The sequence below is a fragment of the Ceratina calcarata genome, unplaced genomic scaffold (genome assembly GCF_001652005.2).
Source record: "Ceratina calcarata isolate Rehan_Ccalc_2016 unplaced genomic scaffold, ASM165200v1 scaffold337.2, whole genome shotgun sequence".
In the NCBI taxonomy this organism is placed as follows: domain Eukaryota; kingdom Metazoa; phylum Arthropoda; class Insecta; order Hymenoptera; family Apidae; genus Ceratina; species Ceratina calcarata.
In genome coordinates, this window is record NW_017156497.1 from 442,826 (window position 1) to 459,680 (window position 16,855).

At 41.5% G+C, this 16,855-nt stretch overlaps 9 protein-coding genes across 15 annotated transcripts in view; 4 read left to right on the forward strand and 5 right to left on the reverse strand.

The window, feature by feature from the left end:
• The window catches only part of garnet (adaptor-related protein complex 3, delta 1 subunit-like garnet), an 8,559-nt gene extending 6,555 nt beyond the window's left edge, over positions 1-2,004 (reverse strand). The window contains exons 1-5 of one of the 4 annotated variants that reach the window (XM_026813509.1): positions 1,599-2,004; positions 1,431-1,526; positions 1,229-1,357; positions 761-1,171; positions 532-605 (exon numbers count right to left, since the gene is read on the reverse strand). In XM_026813509.1, coding sequence (XP_026669310.1) covers positions 532-605; positions 761-1,171; positions 1,229-1,357; positions 1,431-1,526; positions 1,599-1,709 — 821 coding nt within the window. In that variant the 5' untranslated portion in view covers positions 1,710-2,004. Of the gene's footprint in view, positions 1-290; positions 365-531; positions 606-760; positions 1,172-1,228; positions 1,358-1,430; positions 1,527-1,598 lie in introns of all 4 variants that reach the window. The other 3 variants (XM_026813510.1, XM_018024761.2, XM_018024762.2) reach the window with 3 other exon arrangements.
• Positions 2,005-2,296: 292 nt separating this feature from the next.
• Positions 2,297-5,558, forward strand: LOC108625048 (zinc finger protein 260). Of its 3 annotated transcripts, XM_018024751.2 has the most exons (3): positions 2,297-2,492; positions 2,697-3,024; positions 3,085-5,558. In XM_018024751.2, the coding sequence occupies exons 2-3, from the start codon at positions 2,722-2,724 to the stop codon at positions 5,023-5,025; spliced, it is 2,244 nt and encodes a 747-aa protein (XP_017880240.1). In that variant the 5' UTR covers positions 2,297-2,492; positions 2,697-2,721; the 3' UTR covers positions 5,026-5,558. The 3 variants fall into 3 exon arrangements, with proteins under 3 accessions (XP_017880240.1, XP_017880239.1, XP_017880238.1); XM_018024750.2 differs by having other exon boundaries at positions 2,297-2,512; positions 2,697-5,558; XM_018024749.2 differs by having other exon boundaries at positions 2,697-5,558.
• On the reverse strand, positions 5,245-6,172 carry LOC108625051 (uncharacterized). The gene is made up of 4 exons (XM_018024753.2): positions 6,070-6,172; positions 5,819-6,010; positions 5,574-5,761; positions 5,245-5,493 (listed from the first exon to the last, which is right to left on the reverse strand). Exons 1-4 carry the CDS (start codon positions 6,148-6,150, stop codon positions 5,322-5,324), a joined length of 633 nt encoding a protein of 210 aa, XP_017880242.1. The 5' UTR covers positions 6,151-6,172; the 3' UTR covers positions 5,245-5,321.
• A 173-nt stretch (positions 6,173-6,345) lies between these two features.
• On the forward strand, positions 6,346-6,865 carry BORCS7 (BLOC-1 related complex subunit 7). Its single transcript, XM_018024754.2, has 2 exons — positions 6,346-6,499; positions 6,560-6,865. The coding sequence occupies exons 1-2, from the start codon at positions 6,362-6,364 to the stop codon at positions 6,737-6,739; spliced, it is 318 nt and encodes a 105-aa protein (XP_017880243.1). The 5' UTR covers positions 6,346-6,361; the 3' UTR covers positions 6,740-6,865.
• A 13-nt stretch (positions 6,866-6,878) lies between these two features.
• Positions 6,879-8,573, reverse strand: LOC108625050 (ubiquitin thioesterase otubain-like). Its single transcript, XM_018024752.2, has 5 exons — positions 8,276-8,573; positions 8,157-8,209; positions 7,659-7,958; positions 7,369-7,569; positions 6,879-7,298 (listed from the first exon to the last, which is right to left on the reverse strand). The coding sequence occupies exons 1-5, from the start codon at positions 8,316-8,318 to the stop codon at positions 7,101-7,103; spliced, it is 795 nt and encodes a 264-aa protein (XP_017880241.1). The 5' UTR covers positions 8,319-8,573; the 3' UTR covers positions 6,879-7,100.
• Positions 8,574-9,187: 614 nt separating this feature from the next.
• On the forward strand, positions 9,188-9,857 carry PolE4 (DNA polymerase epsilon subunit 4). Its single transcript, XM_018024737.2, has 2 exons — positions 9,188-9,570; positions 9,660-9,857. The coding sequence occupies exons 1-2, from the start codon at positions 9,340-9,342 to the stop codon at positions 9,798-9,800; spliced, it is 372 nt and encodes a 123-aa protein (XP_017880226.1). The 5' UTR covers positions 9,188-9,339; the 3' UTR covers positions 9,801-9,857.
• A 676-nt stretch (positions 9,858-10,533) lies between these two features.
• On the reverse strand, positions 10,534-14,129 carry LOC108625035 (dnaJ homolog dnj-5). Its single transcript, XM_018024732.2, has 6 exons — positions 14,038-14,129; positions 12,293-13,815; positions 11,782-12,223; positions 11,513-11,728; positions 11,222-11,451; positions 10,534-11,159 (listed from the first exon to the last, which is right to left on the reverse strand). The coding sequence occupies exons 2-6, from the start codon at positions 13,798-13,800 to the stop codon at positions 11,033-11,035; spliced, it is 2,523 nt and encodes an 840-aa protein (XP_017880221.1). The 5' UTR covers positions 13,801-13,815; positions 14,038-14,129; the 3' UTR covers positions 10,534-11,032.
• Positions 14,130-14,292: 163 nt separating this feature from the next.
• LOC108625037 (DNA polymerase beta) lies at positions 14,293-16,068 on the forward strand. The gene is made up of 6 exons (XM_018024736.2): positions 14,293-14,633; positions 14,747-14,946; positions 15,010-15,170; positions 15,228-15,516; positions 15,577-15,772; positions 15,830-16,068. The coding sequence occupies exons 1-6, from the start codon at positions 14,567-14,569 to the stop codon at positions 15,919-15,921; spliced, it is 1,005 nt and encodes a 334-aa protein (XP_017880225.1). The 5' UTR covers positions 14,293-14,566; the 3' UTR covers positions 15,922-16,068.
• The window catches only part of LOC108625036 (heparan-alpha-glucosaminide N-acetyltransferase), a 3,851-nt gene continuing 2,923 nt past the window's right edge, over positions 15,928-16,855 (reverse strand). For both annotated transcript variants that reach the window (XM_018024734.2, XM_018024733.2), the window contains exons 10-12: positions 16,631-16,755; positions 16,390-16,573; positions 15,928-16,321 (exon numbers count right to left, since the gene is read on the reverse strand). In XM_018024734.2, coding sequence (XP_017880223.1) covers positions 16,143-16,321; positions 16,390-16,573; positions 16,631-16,755 — 488 coding nt within the window. In that variant the 3' untranslated portion in view covers positions 15,928-16,142. The remainder of the gene's footprint in view (positions 16,322-16,389; positions 16,574-16,630; positions 16,756-16,855) is intronic.

A 16,855-nucleotide genomic window follows, 5' to 3' on the forward strand; every position in this document is an offset into this window, starting at 1 on the left:
CTCATTAAATACTCAAATTAGAAGAAAAATACATAAAATCTTTCATGTAGAGCACGTAAATAGCTACAAATTTTGTATATACATCAACAATTAATTGGATATTTTCTTCAATACTTTTCAGCACGTAGTCACTTATTATTAGCATTGTTCCTCCAATGTCTGCTTTCTTTTTAATTATAGGAAATGCGTTTTCTAAGGTATATAATAGCCAATACATCCTTAAAGACAGTAAACCAGAATAGCGTTTAGCTTGCTACTTTATAAGCAGTGAACGAATGTTCGTTAAATACCTGTGTATCAAATTTGTAAGGGGTTCTATTAATTTTTTGCCAAGCCTAGGTTCTAGAGGTGTCAATGCGCCAAACTGGAAATATAATTACAGTCTAAGAAACATATTTCTCTCACATCTAAATATAATTTACTCTATTAAACTTATAGATACGTATGAAAGCTGGCTAATGCATGCTACGCTTCTAACGCGTCTCGGACATTAAATAGGACATAAAATAAATTTAAAACTAGTATGGAAACCTTGAAATCAGGTCAATTAGTGGTTGCGTAAGTCGCCGACCCATTTTCGGTTCGATCAGTGTTATAGTGGAGAACTGAGCATGGTGAAACAAGATCAACATTCATAATTTGGCTCACGTTGAATGCATGTATTTATATACACGTGTCGTATAGAAACGTTTATTAAAATTACGAGCCTATACTTTCATCGATCCTTCGTTATCAAACTTCGTTATCAATATCTACTCACCAGTTTAATAATTTTGATCAGCATCCAATTATTGGTAGACGTAGTCATAAGTTTAAAGAAGACAGGCGCCAGACTCAAGTAATTCTTCGGATTCTTTCTTGCTAATTCGCAGACTACATTAACAGCAGCACTTTGGACTCCACTGTCAGGGTCTTCCAGTTTCTCTTTCAGTCTAGGAAAAGCTGGTCTCAGAGCTTCTGGGAATCGTAGGAAAACTTTGTACATCATCAGTACAGCTTTCTTGCGTAAATACGGTTTCGTAGACGTTAACAGTGTCATGATATCGTTCACCAAATCCCTTGCCAGATCCGAACTGATAAAACAGGAAAGACCACTCAAAGCCAATCCAGCGTCGTACTGATTCTGGCTGTTTAAATCCTTGCGAATCATGTTCGTAGTTAACATCAGAAGCTGCAAACGAGTATTTATTAGATGAATGATCACTCGATTTTTATCAGCAGTTCATACTTCCGTGTCTGCATGGAAACTCTGACTCGCTGCTAGGTAGCCAATTCGTTTGTACGTGAATTTCGCAGAGGACATCACTTCTATTATGTTAAATCCAGCCCAGCTGATATCGTATCCCAACATTTGGAGCTGAGTAAATGGAGACACGATTAAAACTACGTTCACTGTGAAAATAGATATATGAACAACGAGGAGAGCTTACATATGTTAGTTTAGCCACGGCGTTCGCCTTGACTGCTACATTGTCCTGCCTTAATTCCTGTTTAATTTCTTCTATACACTGAGCGATGTACTTTGCCTGGAAACAAGTTATAACAACGAACATTCTGATTATCTATGCGGATAGTCATTTGGAGGCTGTGAAACGTACGCAGGAGTTTGTTACCTCGTTCTCTTTATTGTTCCTGATACCGCGGACGAGGTCGGTCAGATTCTTGTCGAACATACGTTCAAAGTTTCCTTTTACTTTACGCAGAGCCATGGTGGGATTTAAAAAATATATTTCGAGGATCGTTTAAAGGGTTTCCGTGGTGCCCCGAGTTAATCGGATTAATCCTCCCGATCGCATCACCGTATGTTGAAAATCTGAGAGTTCAGCCCGAGTACATTTACATTTTTTTTTTTTATTTTATTTGACAGATTAACAGAGTACCGTGGACGATATGAAAGCTAAGAATTATCGCGAATCAGAGAAACCACTCGTTCCGTTTACCGGATTTCTAAATAGAAAATTCCCATCGCGTCGTCGAAACTAGTAACAAGTGTCTTCACTTTATTGGCCATTAAAAATGCGTGATACCATCGGCGAAACGCTAAATATAAATTGCATCAAATTTTATATTCGATTATGTTAGATTAAATAAAATACGCATTGTTCGTACGTGTGTATTTCTACTTAATTATCTCACGTGCACATATACACAGGATTGTGTGTATGGTCGTCGTCTAGCGTTGCGTTCGTTTCAGATTGCTCTCAACCTTCTTTACAAACACGCACGATGCATGGAAAGAAGCCATTGAACAAAAGACTGTGAGAAGTGTCCGAATTTTTTGGTAGAACCAAGAACAGTCTTGCACAATATATACGTATGATCTGCAACTGACAATGAGACACGGGAGATTGTTAGTTAACATACGGTAACGATTCTACGGGGGAGTCGTGATATTCCATGGAAAGTCTGAATGCTCCTCCGAAGGAACTTGGACGTGTTATCATTGTTACCATTGTCTTTTATCGTGATAGATAATGTGCGACACCCGAAAGGTTGAGAACCTCTCATTTTTGTACGTTAATCTTTTTTTTTTTTTAATATCTCCTTTGAAAAATAACATTTTACGAGTCAGCACACATTTTTATTCTTGTTTCGTACAACTCGTTCCAATACAGTTTACGTTTCAGTTCTATTATTGTAGCTTGGAACGAATTAAGTTCGGATGCGATGCTCAATGAAATCTACGATTTTTCCAGGAAACGTACTGCGAACAGATAAATAATGACCGAGTACTTCGACTTACCGATTAACATGGACAGAATATGCAGGATCTGCCTTACGGAGAGTGCGAACTTGTCATCTATTTTTTGTACAAACCAACAAGTAAACGATTATTCTAGTCTCTCGCAAAAGATACAAGTCTGCGGGTCTGTAGAGATCCACGAGCAAGACGGATTGCCTTCACTGATCTGCGACGTTTGCGTTTACAAGGCGACGGTCGCTTATGAATTCAGACAACAGTGTCAACATTCCGATGCGAAACTGCGAATGTACTTCAATAAACCAGCCAAAACTGAGATCGTGGTAAATGACGAACCCGTTCCGAGTAAACGGATCGATATTAAACGGATTGAAATATTTCAGGACACGTGTACGCAGACAGAGTCGAAGTTGAGTACACTGTTACCGAAAAAGCAGATCAGTCAGGAGGACTATTTTGTTAAAGAAGAGATGCGAGTAGTCTCGAATCCTCAGGAGTTCATTCAGAACAATGACGCGTATTGCAGAGACGAATCTGGTCTGAACGCCAGCCAGATTGACATCCAAGATAAGCTTTTTATCTGTTCGTTGCGATTCGAGGGAGCTAAAGAGATAGAGAAGGAACCTTGCACCTCTGAGAGCAATCTACACGAAGCGGCTCTGACCCAAGAAAGCAATAACGATATCCCTGAGACTATGAACATAGAGAAGCTCGACGAGAGTCAGGAGATTTGTCCGAACTCCGAGGAGGACGAGAAGAAACAGGACGAGTTCTTCAACGAGAACATGTTGAACGTAAATATGAAAGAGGACGAGATAACGCAGAAGCGTACGTCCAGCAGGAAAGTAAAATCAGTGCCTAATAAAACTTACAGCGAGGACGAGGTCGACGATAATTATTACGAGTCTAGTAACGACGGTCAGGACCCTTTAGAATCGAAATTCAAATGCGACGTGTGCTCCAAGTGTTATAACACACAACGGGGCTTGAAGAAACATTCCCTCGTGCACGACAGGAAGCACAAGTGCAACGTTTGCTCGAAGACGTTCTACAAACTGGAGAACATGGAGAACCATAAAAGGGTGCACGCGGCGAAGCCGCTCGCCTGCCAATTGTGCCACGCGTGCTTCTCGAAGCCACAGAGGCTCGTGAAACATTTGAAATCTCACACGGAAAAGGTGAACGACATGATTAAACAAATCAGCACGGACGAGCAGAAGGACAACGGTAAGGAGGAGAAGAAGGAGATGAAACTCGAGGACGACACGGACGACGAGAGCAACACCGTGAACGAGGTCTACGATTTCGAGAACGCACCTGAACTGTACAAATGCGAGATATGCAGTCAATATTGTTCGTCGTTGAAGAACTTGAAGCGGCACACTCTGGTCCACGGTGATAAAAAGTATTCCTGCACCGTCTGTAAGAAATGGTTTTTCAGGCCCGACACGTTGAAGAAACACGCGGAGAAGCACGGCCACGGGTTGTTGGACAATTTAGTGGACGATAACAAGTTCTTCGACTCGGACGACGATTCCTTCCCGAACACGGCGCAGAATTTACAAGAAAGCGAGAGCGTTAAAAAGGAGGAGAGCGACGAGGACGGTTCCGGTGAGTACAAATGCCAGCACTGCGACAAGATCATGGCTACGAAAAAAGGCCTCAGGCGGCACGTGTCGATGCACAAGCCGAAGGCCGAGCCGGTGACCTGCGAGATATGCGGCAAAGTGTGCGCCAGCCAGGCTCGACTGGTTCTCCATCAAAGGACGCACAAACCGAAAGAGAAGGTGCCGCGGGAGTACCTGTGCCACATTTGCAGCAAAGTGTATCCTAGCAATTCCTCTCTGACGTATCACATGAGAACTCATACGGGGATCAAACCGCACGTCTGCAAGACCTGCAACAGCGGGTTCACCACGACCACGAGTCTGGCGAATCACATCAGGATTCACACAGGCGACAAACCGTTCGTCTGCCACGTCTGCAGCGCGGCGTTCGCCGTCAGCTCGGCGTTCAGACGGCACTTGACCAGACACACCGGTGAAGCGAACTACTTGTGCAAAACGTGTGGCAAGGCGTTCAAAAGACTGAGTACTTTGAAGGAGCACACTTACACTCATTCCGGCGAGAAACCGTACGTGTGTAAAACCTGCGGAGCCGCGTACAGCCACAGCGGTAGTCTGTTCGCGCATCAAAAACGCTGCAGGGCTCAGTACGGCGAGATGGTCGTCGACGAACACCACCACACCGTCACTCATCATATTCATGTAAATAATGTGCAATCTGCCGTTAGATCACTCGCTGTGATTGGACAAATGTTTTAAAACGACAGGATTTCGCTTGACGCACTATTATCAAATATATAGAGACAATACCAGTGCCGATTCATGGAACGTGTAACGTTAACTGTAGAAAACGTATAATTGTGTAAATACATGGGCAGCTCTTTTTTTTACAGAAGAATGTTCGTTTACGTGCTCATTATACTTGATTATTATACGTTTCAATGACTTGCACAGCGGTTGATCGAGTTAGAATTCGTGTTAAGGTATAAAACTTGTCTTCAACAACTTTATTTAAAAAAGTACAGATACGAAATTCGCCTTATACCTTCGGACGTTCATAACGACGATTTACGTTCGTGTCGCCTTCGAAGGATCTTGTAACGACGCCAAATGGACGCTCGGGTTCGTTTCAGAACTTTCGCCAGGTCCGCGTACTTTCGTTTCTCATCCAAATGCGGATTATGCTCCAGATGGTCCAGGATCATCCTATCCTCGTCCGGATGAAACCTACAGACATAGGAATAAGCATTATATCGATTGAGATCAGCAGAATAAATTTATTTAAACTTGCAGCCTCGTTCTGTCACCTCCTCTGTAAACGGTCTTCGTACAAGTTCCGAAATCTGTGATAGACGCTGTACAAAGTTCTGTTCGGTAGTCCGTGAGCTAAAAATTGTACAAATTTCTTCCTCGCCTGTTTGCTACGAATGTGCGTCTTGCTACCCTCCCTGAAATGCAGGAATGGTTCAACCCTCTTCTGATCCCAATTGTGAATCTGCAGACAAAGGAATATATTTTAATCAGTTGTACGAATGTATTTCAAACGACGCACCTTGCAGAATTTCTTCCAATTCTTAGCAATTCTGATATCCTCGCTTGGCTCAAAGCTTCCTTTTTTTATAAAAGCGATTTGCTGGAATCTTTCCATTTCCTCATGCGTAGGAATGTGAGACCCTGCACGAGATTCGATCTCGTGCTGAGGTAACACTGGGCGTCTCAAACATATCTGTAGTCCTTTCAAATACTGTTAGAAAACAATTAATTAAAATAACAACATCAAACAGTTGACATATTTAAAGTTACCTGTGCTTCGTACGTCGATAATTTGTTCCTCTTTTTAATTTCTTTAGCCAACAAAGTAACGTCGTCGACGTGCGTTTCCATTTCACATTAAAAACAATTTAAAAAAGTTTATTTACGCATATTCGTTACGAGTTTATTTTATGTTTTCGTGTAAACACGTCAGAGGTTTGAGGTTAGCTCGCAGTTTCTTTCTGCATGCGACGCATGATGCATTCGTAGCAGGTGCGGGGAAACGATTCCAAGGAGTCTGGATATTTATTAATCACGATTGAAATCAAAGATTCACGTTAAAATGGCTTCGGCTTCAAGCACGAGTGCTCGGAGCTTGTTCGTCGAGTCGAAAATGAGATTAGCCGACCGAGTACAAGTCAACGTGAACAACATTGCGTCTCTCGCGAGGCAGATACAAAGGGGATCCAAAAGCAGCGAGGTAAAATTAATTGTAATAATGAATCAGGATTCCTCCGTAAGGATTCTGTTTTTTTTTTAGATACTGATGCATAGTGCGAAGAACTTTGCACAGCAGGAACACAGTTTAGACACCGCAGAAGCGAGCTTGAAAAAAATCGCTCTGATAACTACTCATTTAGAGTATCAGATGGATTCTATTCAACGGGGTTCTGTAATTTTGGAAGAAGTTACCGAACAAGTACGTGCCATGCAAAGATAAACGAAACATCTTCATTTATATCATTAGAATAAGGAGTATAGATTTATTGATTTTATTTAATTGTGATATTTATGTACGTAAATGTAATTTCTAATGTGCAATGAATTAAAGAACTTTGGGAGGAGAGGAATACAATCCATTTTACATAAAATTTAATTTTATTGAATATTCTATAACGCCTTTAAATTAGTTACTTACAACGTGATATTGAACCAAACCAGAATTTCCTTGAATTTTGATTACATATACAAAATACAATTTGCTAAATAATCAATCCTTGTGTCGGGCGAGAGTGTGTGATTGTGTGTATGTGTTTGTGTGTATGTATTTTGTTTTTCAAAAGGAAACTAGGTGTAATTTATCAAGGATACAAAATGTCGTAATGTCCAGGACGATATAGTAAATGAACGGCTGGCGTGGCACCTTCGGGGAAGTCGTGTGCGGTCACTTCGGTACCCGCGCCCCGATCCATGTAACGAACACGAACGCCGGTACCCAAAGCCGTGCTCATTGCTATTATGTGAATGTGATCAGACTCTTTGTACATTGGTTCTACTTCCTGAAAGAAAATCACTTTATTTACACGTTCTTAATGTAAATTAACTCCCTGAGATCCTTGAGATACTCACTTGACGGCAAAATTCGGCGACGGTACGCTCGCCCTCGATGAAATGTTGATAAAAATCAGCCTCGCGCCGTAATTGACCAGAAGTAATTAATCTAAGATATACAACAACGTAATCGGAGCAGCCTTGCTCGTTGAACAGTTTATGCAATTCGATATAACTTGACTCTGTGTCTCCACCCACTTTGTCGATCACATCCATGAACTGTAATTACAAACAAGCACCAAATTGCTCCTACTTTCTGCACTATAAAGTATGAGACGAAGATACTTAGATTGTCGTTGAATAATTACCGTGTCGTGGAAATCTTCGACCGTGAATTGGGGAAAACCTAGCGCTACCAGACTGTCTTTACTCTTCAACGCGAGCTCTCGGAACTTCTCGTACTCGTCTTTGTTTCCAATTAATTTCTCGAGGTAAGCGTAACTAAAGGCCCGGAAGAAGCAATTCCCGTCCGGCCTGGTTCTCCTGATGTTCGAATACTTTTGACCCAATGCCTTGGCCTTCGAAAGGTACACCTCGTCCTCGGAGTATTCCCGTTCTAAGCTCCTTAACGACTCCTTCTCGCCGACCAACGCGATCGACTCGGAGATCTGTGAGACGACGAAAAAATTAGAAGACACGTTTGGTAAACAAAACGTTTATTAACGTATCAGAGAAAAGGAACGTTAGTGACAATGATTAGAAACGACGGGAAACGGCGGGTGGATTCGTTACGGAAAGAACGAATACCGGGTGATGAGGAAACGTTGGACGGGACGGTTTAAAAAACGAATAAAGTGCATAGTAACCTCCATCTCGATTCGCCTTTGTTGTTGTAGAATCAACTCATCTTGGTTGATATCTGGAATAAAACGAATTTAATAAGTTATACGTACGGTTGATTGAATTTAGATTTAGCTTTGAGAACCTGTATTTTCCGACAGCTGCTCTTTGCACGGTTTCTCTTCCATATTTCAAGAGGTCTTCATTAATTTCAAATCGACTGTCAAGTTATCAGTTGTAAATAAAAGCCTGATGCCCATGTGGAAATTGAAAAGACATTTACCGATGTATCAGAAGAACGTTTAGAGAGGTCACTGTGTCCCGAAACTCTGACGACGTCGCTAGAGCATTTATTCGTGAGATTAAACAAATAATCGAATGGATTTTAATCAATTTTAACGTTGAACAAGCTCGTTCGTCAACGTACGCGCGAGGAGGAAAAAATACAATATATTGTCATAATTCAAATACATAAATTTTGTACAGCCAATGAGAAATATTCGGGGATTGTTCGTGGCACCATCTAGCGTAATCGGCTGGAAATATACACTCTGTATTAGGCGAATATAAAGTGATAGGAAGTTCCACTAACTCCTCGTGTGACGTCAGCAACAGTGTTGGGATACGCGCATACGCCCTTCCGCATCCATTTGAACAACCAATCACGCTTCCATTCGTTGGCCATTTTGGATTTCTAACCAATCACAGAACATAAGTTGGAAGAGGTAGCACTAACTCCTAGTGTGACGTCAGTTTCCATTCGTTGGCCATTTTGGATTTCTAACCAATCACAGAATATAATCACGGATGTTTCCAATCGTGCTTTCAATCGTTGGCCATTTTGGATTTCTAACCAATCACGCTTCATATTAGGAGAATATGAATCAAAGGAGGCACCACTAACTCCTGTTGCTGACGTCACACGAGGAGTTAGTGGAACTTCCTATCACTTTATATTCGCCTAATACAGAGTGTATATTTCGAGCCGATTACGCTAGATGACGCCACGAGCAACCCGAACCCGACCAAGAACCCAACCATTGGTTGGCTTCAATATCTGCGGCAAATATTGACCAATAGTAGTTCGGGTATTTTGTTCCCGCGGTTCCTGCTCGTTCCATTCGATTCGGCTAGACGTGAGGTTAGAACCTTCCAAAATCTATTACTAAAATAATAAGACCGTGGAAAAGGACAAAGTGCGACTAATTTATGAAAATGGAGAACGAAGAAAACAGAATCGATGATGTAGAATCGCACGAGGGCGTCGGAGAAGACGCGCAGGAGGAGGATTCTCTTCAGGAAGAGACCGAAGGCAATGCCGAGGAGCAAAAAGAGAAATTACTGAGATTCCCTTTAGGTAGGATAAAGTCGCTGATTAAAATGGATCCCGAGGTTAATATGGTTAATCAAGAAGCAGTTTTCTTGATTTCCAAGGCTGCGGTAATTATCATTTATCTACGACACGACGCGAGGTTATGAGACGAAGGTCGGTTTTGCTCGATGCTCAGGTCCGTTTCGTATCATTGCAGGAACTGTTTATCGATTCTCTCGTTAAAGAGTCGTATAAATACACGGCACAGATGAAAAAGAAATTGATACAAAAAAGAGACATTGCCAATGCGATTGACAACGTCGATTCGCTTGTATTTTTAGAGGGGATGCTAGATTGAACTCACGTTTATATTTAATTATTTTTGTATTTTTATATAAAACGCATTGAGAAGAAATGCTTCGTATTTTCAGATGTATCTTTATTGTAAAACTCCTTTAATATACAATTTTATCTGCATGTACAAACAGGTAACTTTATCCTACGAGTATACAAAGTTCCACGACTGATATATACACATTTTTAAGTATTCCAACATTTTCAAGCCCCCGTTGCTTCTAATTCTAAATTCGTTTTATCCAAGAGACTCGTGTCAAAGAATATCCAGTGTATTGGGAAGATTTACTAACAGAGGACATGAGAAATAATCAGTCTTATGCCAATAATTATTTAGCTTCTATGCTAGATGTTCAGAGATCATAGTTATAATTAACACTAGAAAGACTGAAACTTAGTATATACTTATATTGCCGAAAAGCAGTAAAAATCACTGCATTGTGTCCTTGGGCAATCTAATGTTAAAGAGAAAGCAGGGGTAACAGATTTCGAATTACGTGTTGGGATTTGATATAAAAATTAATCGAGGTTCATGTATTGCTTGCTCGTTACATTTGAAAGTTGTGGTTCCAAGCGATTTATTTGATTGCTTTTCGGTTTCATTAAATTAAAAAAGTAAACTGTTACAACTATCAACATTTTGTAACAAATGTTAGTGATTCGAGTATTGTTAGGAAAGATTAAAAATAATAAGGGTTTTCGTTTTCGCTTTCGCTTTGTATTAACTAAAAACTGAGTCGTTCTCCTTTTCGCCTTACTTTAATTCAATACATTCCAACAGTTTTTTTTTTAGTACGGCTGCTCATCACTTCTCGTTTCTTAAAATACAAGTTAAAGTAAATTATATCTTATCGGTCTAGAAAAGTACAATTTAATCCTCGTATATAAATGGATAATTAAAATATCTGCTAATGTCAAACAAACAGTTTCGTCGCCTAGCTATATTAAACAAATTGTACTCTGCAACGTTCTTGCGCCAAGTATATACAATCTTCTTAAAAACAATCGATCACTGGTGGTGATAAAAAAAAAAAGAAAAGACAGACGAAGAAAACGCGAAGGGCAAACATTTTTTAAAATCCACTCTGATACAATTAAAACGCTTTGTGCTATCATCTATATTTGTATAAAGGAAAAAGAGTATAAGAATTGATAAACGAATCTTTTTATATTACTGTATAATTACACATGACGGAGGTGCCAAAAATCAGAAAGTAACTTGCCATCGTCGGTTTTTCACTTCTTGCGTTTGGTCTTACGGCGTTTGGAATCACCCCCGAAGGAGTTCTGCTCCGATGTACTCGAGTTCCCGGTCTTGTTATGGTTGTACAAATTATTTAAAAAATCTTCAAAGTCGGTCTCGCTGTTTAACAAACGTAACGATTATTCAAAAGGAACGCGGGGTTATTTCGTCAAATCGAATACCTCGTGTTCGGATCTATCTGCTGCCGCCTTTTACCGGTGTTGTTCATTTGCGAGGGTGGCCTTTGACCCAGCACGATTCTGTACTGCACGCTGTGCGTGTTCGCTCTTAAATGTTTCAAATTTCCAGCTTGACAAGCCGCCCAGTCAGTGACGTCGTACACAGCACCTTCCATGCAGGCGTAGTAATGCCAGAGAAATCCCATCAAACGAGACTCGGCCCAGATATCTCCCTGATCGAAACGTACAAACCGTCAGGCCTCTACAGATTTTCTAAAATTTTAATATAATTACCTCTTTCGCGCTGTGTCGTATTTTACATTGAGCGCAGAACCGCGCCGCGTAGCAAGGCCGCTGAGTCGGGATCCTCTTGTGTCTCAAACCGCAGTTGGTGCATCTTATCGTGTTAGCCGCCTGTTCTATTTTCCTATGAAGCTGAGAGAGCAGATCGCTTAACACGCCCCAGGCAGCCTCCGCTTGTCTAGTCTGATCAAACGCTTGTCGACGTTCCTAAAATATTTCCAATTAATTTCGCGATTAATTAAAGAAAACTGTGAACGTACCGGTTCGCCGATGATGTCGAATGCATGAACGAGTATTTTGAAAGCCTCCTCCGCGCCCGGTTGATTATTCTTGTCAGGGTGAACTAGGAAAGCCTGCCTTTTGTAATACTTTTTAATATCGTCGTCGGAGCAAGTCGGCGTGACGCCGAGTATGCTGTAAGGGTCCTTCCCTTTGCAGGCCAACAGTCTTTTCATAGCCTCCTCACCGGTGCTGGGTAGTGCGATGTTAGCTTCGAGACCACCGTGGATCCAGTTACTATTATCTTCCTTCTCTTCGTTCTTAGTCTTAATCTTACGCCAGAACGCGAATCTACTGTTGCCGAACCAGCTGTCCAGCTGTTTCCCAATTGCGTTCAAAATGCGAATCTTGGAGAACGTCATGGCCAGATACACCCAGGAATATTTGAAATACAATATAGTGTGGTACCACGCGCACTTGCCACTGCAATTTAAATAAAGACAATTAATTATTCGGACTATAAATGTAAATCATTTTAATGAATTTACTCACAGAAGAATTGTAAGATTGCAGCTCATGCTTACTACGTCTGATACCAAATGCAACAGCCAGTGAAATATCTTCAATCCAATTTTAATCCAGTGACTGGCGTATTTATTCAAGCTTTTATATAAATCCTTTACTGGAGATTCCCTGTTCTCCCTTCTACGATTTCTCTGAGCTTTCTTAATCTGCTGCGTTTTATCAGTTTGAAAACGTTTCGAACTCTTTTCCTTAATCTTCTTGTCATCCTTGGCCTTGTTTATCACCTGCTGATTCTTCTCGATCTTCTCCGGGGAGACTGTTTGACTGGAAGTGTTCGTTATGTTTAAATTATTGTTTATCTGTATAGGACGTTTGGGAATGTTCCCCGTGGATTTAGGATTAGTTTGAACTTTCGAGTTATTAAGCGTCTCCCCCTTTTCCACTTTCTTCGCCAGCTTGGGAACCTTCCTCTTTTCGAACTGAGTAGATCTATCGAAAGTGTTGATTTCATGGGATTCCGTTGGAGAACCGAGATTGTCCAACGATACCCAACGTCTCGGTAGATTAGAGTTCTTCTCCAGTGTCTTCCGGGGTATCTGCATCTTCGGTGAATTGTGATCGTCGCTGCCGGAGGAGTTCTGCCTCTTCAACGTTGTAGACTTCGACTTATTCTTAGAATTCTTATTAGAAACCTTCTTGCTCACGGATTCTGTTTTCGGCTTGGAGGATTGAATGGTCAAAGGGGACGGCGGTGTTGGAACTGATTTCGTTAAAACGTCGGAATAAGAAGGCCGCATAGGTTTCACCTCCGCCACCGCACGAGGTTTCTTATAATGCGCATCGGTCGGAGTTCTCGGTAACTCTTCCGGATCTCTCACGTCGACGTTCGATTGTACCGGCGTGACGTTCTGCGATCCACCGAACGGGCTGTAAGTGCCAGACTGATTTGGTACCCAGTTACCAACCAAGTTCTCGATCAACTGTTTCCCGTTGAAATTCTGCGTAGGCAACTCAGGACTCGCGGCCATGTGCTGATCGTTGAACAGCCCGTACTCCCTGTCGATCATATTCTGATTCCTGTAAGACGTCATGTTTAAAAGCTGGCACTGTTCAGCCATGATCTGTGAAGCGTTCCCGTAAATCACGTTAATGTAATTCCGTCCACCGACGTCAATAGTCCCGATCAGATCATTATTCTCGTTTATCCCCAAATGATTCACCGCCTGAGACGGAAAGTAAATCGAATCCGCAGTGGAATCATAGCTCGTCATGTTGTTCTGCATGTACAAAGGAGCACCCATGGAGCTCATCGGCTGGTGCATAGGTGGAGGACTAGAATGAGGAGGCTGACCAGCCATGTAATGCCTCTGACTCGAAGGATAATCACCCCAATTGTGAGACGTCGTTTGCTGAGGGTTCACTCCGAATTGAACGTAATGCCCGTTAGAACTCTCCAAGTCTGAAGTCATTGCCTCGATAATTTTGTCTAAGGACATGCGTTTAAACCCAGAGGACGACTGCTGTTGCTCTGCCATCGTGTGCCAGGGTTTCTTTAAACAGAAATCATTATTAGAACAGCGAGGAGCTTTCGGCTGATCGTTTGATAAAAATATGAGCGTCTCCATGGGGTTAGGCGCCAAGGGAATGCAAAGGGTTTATGTAACTCGTAAGGGATGATGATTATTAGTATTAATAGCGTGCGAAATTATTCGATACGGTTTAATAACCTAAAGCTTATGCGGGTTTACAGCAAGTATGGAACGATCGCTTACATTTGTCAGGAAATATGTACATATATCGCTGGTGGCTGTTGGTTCACATTGTATTCAAAATAATTGTCTAACACATCGAAACGGATAGAATATCATATTTAACTGATATATACAATTCGAGGCTATATATACCATGCGTTTGATACAAAAATCAGTCACTGCATTTGTTCGTGGCTCGCACTCACTATACACCAAGTGGATTCATAAACGGATCACCACATAAATAGTTTTCCGTTTGCTATCAGTGTTTGGTAACCTAACCTATTCTAGGGTATAACAGACGGACCCAACCTCGCGTTACCGTTCTAAGAAAATTCCTAGACGAACATTTAGACTTTTGGATTTACAATCTTTTTTTTATTAAATCAACGTCCACGGGATTTGAAATGATAATAAAATTCTGCCGATCGATCGCCCGCTTACACGACACGCAGTGTCCAACTCCCGTCTCCCGATTCGTTCCGCATCGCTTCTATGGGAATTGATCTTGTTTACCTCGAGAGAACCTCGGATCAATTTACTTTCTGTAATGGGAAAACGAAAGGCCAACGATAACGCGGGCAATCCTAATCAGGATCTCTGCGATTTTCTACAAGGTAAATCAGTCGTTGTCGTAGAATCATTTTTTGAACGCCGTGTTATCTCGGCGGCCTCCGCTGTCGTGAGTCATTCCCGAGATCGGTAATCGCAGCGGGTTTTTGAATTTAAGAGTTAGCACAGTACGAGCGGAACGTCAGTAAGAACGTGTTCAAGTACAATGCTTATCGAAAGGCAGCGGCCACCCTGAGCGGCTTGCCAGAGAGAGTCAAGAGCGGCGAGGAGGCGAGGAAGCTGCCGGGCATTGGGGAGAAGATCGCCAAGAAAATCGAAGAATTTCTCACCACCGGGAAGTTGCGCAAGTTGGAAGATGTACATATTCGATCGCCTGTTCATTTACATCACAAAATACTTTCACTTTGTACATATTTATAGATTAACAAAGACGACACGAACGTCGCGATTAATCTGCTGACCCGAGTGTCTGGTATCGGTCCAGCGAAGGCGAAGGAATTGGTAGACGCTGGGATCAAGACTTTGGAACAATTGAAAGAACCCCGGGCGAAGCTTAATCATCATCAAAAGATTGGTCTCAAGTACGATAGAGAAGAACCGAACGTTTGTTTCCTATTATAACGATTACTATCCATTAGGTACTTCGATGATTTCGAGAAGAGAATCCCCCGGAAGGAGATTCAGGAGATCGAGAGAGTCATGAAGAATGCCATTCAGGATTTAGACGAGGAGTACATCGTAACTATCTGTGGAAGTTACAGACGTGAGAAAGAGGAGAGCGGAGACATCGACGCTCTGTTAACGCATCCGATGTACACGTCGAACGGTTCTAAGAACAACGTTGCTTCGTTGAAAAATATAGTCGATTATTTAGAAAAGAAGAAACTGATCGTCGACACGATTTCTCTTGGTCGAACGAAATTCATGGTACGATTCCAGTTATCTAGGATTTCAGAGAATATTTATAAAAGTATTGTACGATTTTAGGGAGTCTGTCAACTCCCAGGGAGCAAAGATAAACCGTTTAGAAGACTGGATATTAGATTAGTGTTCCACGATCAGTATTATTGTGCCGTACTTTATTTCACTGGCAGCGATCTTTTTAACAAGGAGATGAGAGCTCACGCTCTGGCAATGAAGTATACTTTAAACGAATACGCGTTGAAACGCCTTACGCCGGAAGGTATATTAAAACCGATTTCAGTTACAGTACATAGTATTCACGGTATTTATCATGCAGGAACTCCGGGAGAGGCAGAAGAGATCACGTGCGAGGAGGATATATTCCGAATTCTGAAACTACCGTACAAGGAACCAAAGGACCGAAAGTAGAACGAGTACAGAAGAAAATACATTTATTTATTATTACATTTATTAGAACTACAGTGTAACGCTTAAATTAAAATTAAATCCAGGGGATTCTTCACATAGTATCAGTTAACAGAGGTCTTCAAATAAAATGATTCCGTTTCTTCGTGATCTTAGAAATGTTAAACTCAAAAATATTCCAGTCGTTATAAACATTTATACTTTCTTTTAAACACTTATTACTTTTAAATAGTTATAATAACATCTGACCGGTAGAGAACGTAACCGATCAGTCCCCATAATACCGTTGTCCACAAGTTGATAATAAGTTCGACCGCGTGGCAGGAATGAGCGTAGTGCCAAGCCCAGGGGAATAAGCCTTTCGTCAGCACGTGACCGACGTAAATGAAGATCGGGTTCGACCCTACAAAAAATATTCAGATATACACCTCGATTCAAAGACTGGTCTTTCTTTCCCTTAGGTGTACGTACCAGCGTAGATGAACGGTGCTCCGCTCCAGACTTGCTTGTAATCGATGAGAACGTACAGGATCGTGTAGAGGAGGAAAGCCAAACTGGAACAAGCCAAGACGTACGACAAGGTCATCATCTTCTTGCTGATCGGGATCACTCCTTCTGAAGCACTGAACTTGCACAAGATTCCAGCAACGATACCCTGAAAATATTTATAAATTATAAGAAAAGACAGAGAATTTGTTTGCAACGTTCTTACCGTAAGGACTGCCCAGAGTAACCATCTGATCACTCGCGAATTGCATTGATAGTACTGTATCAAGATCTTGCCAGCGTGAACACCGAGATAGACGATGAATATTGCAGATATCGTGTTCATTAATCCTGCAATTTAATTACTTATTTAATTTAAGGATGTATTGGCTATACAGTCAATCCGAGAAGTTTATGTACTTTAGAAAAACGGATTTCCTATAATTAAAAA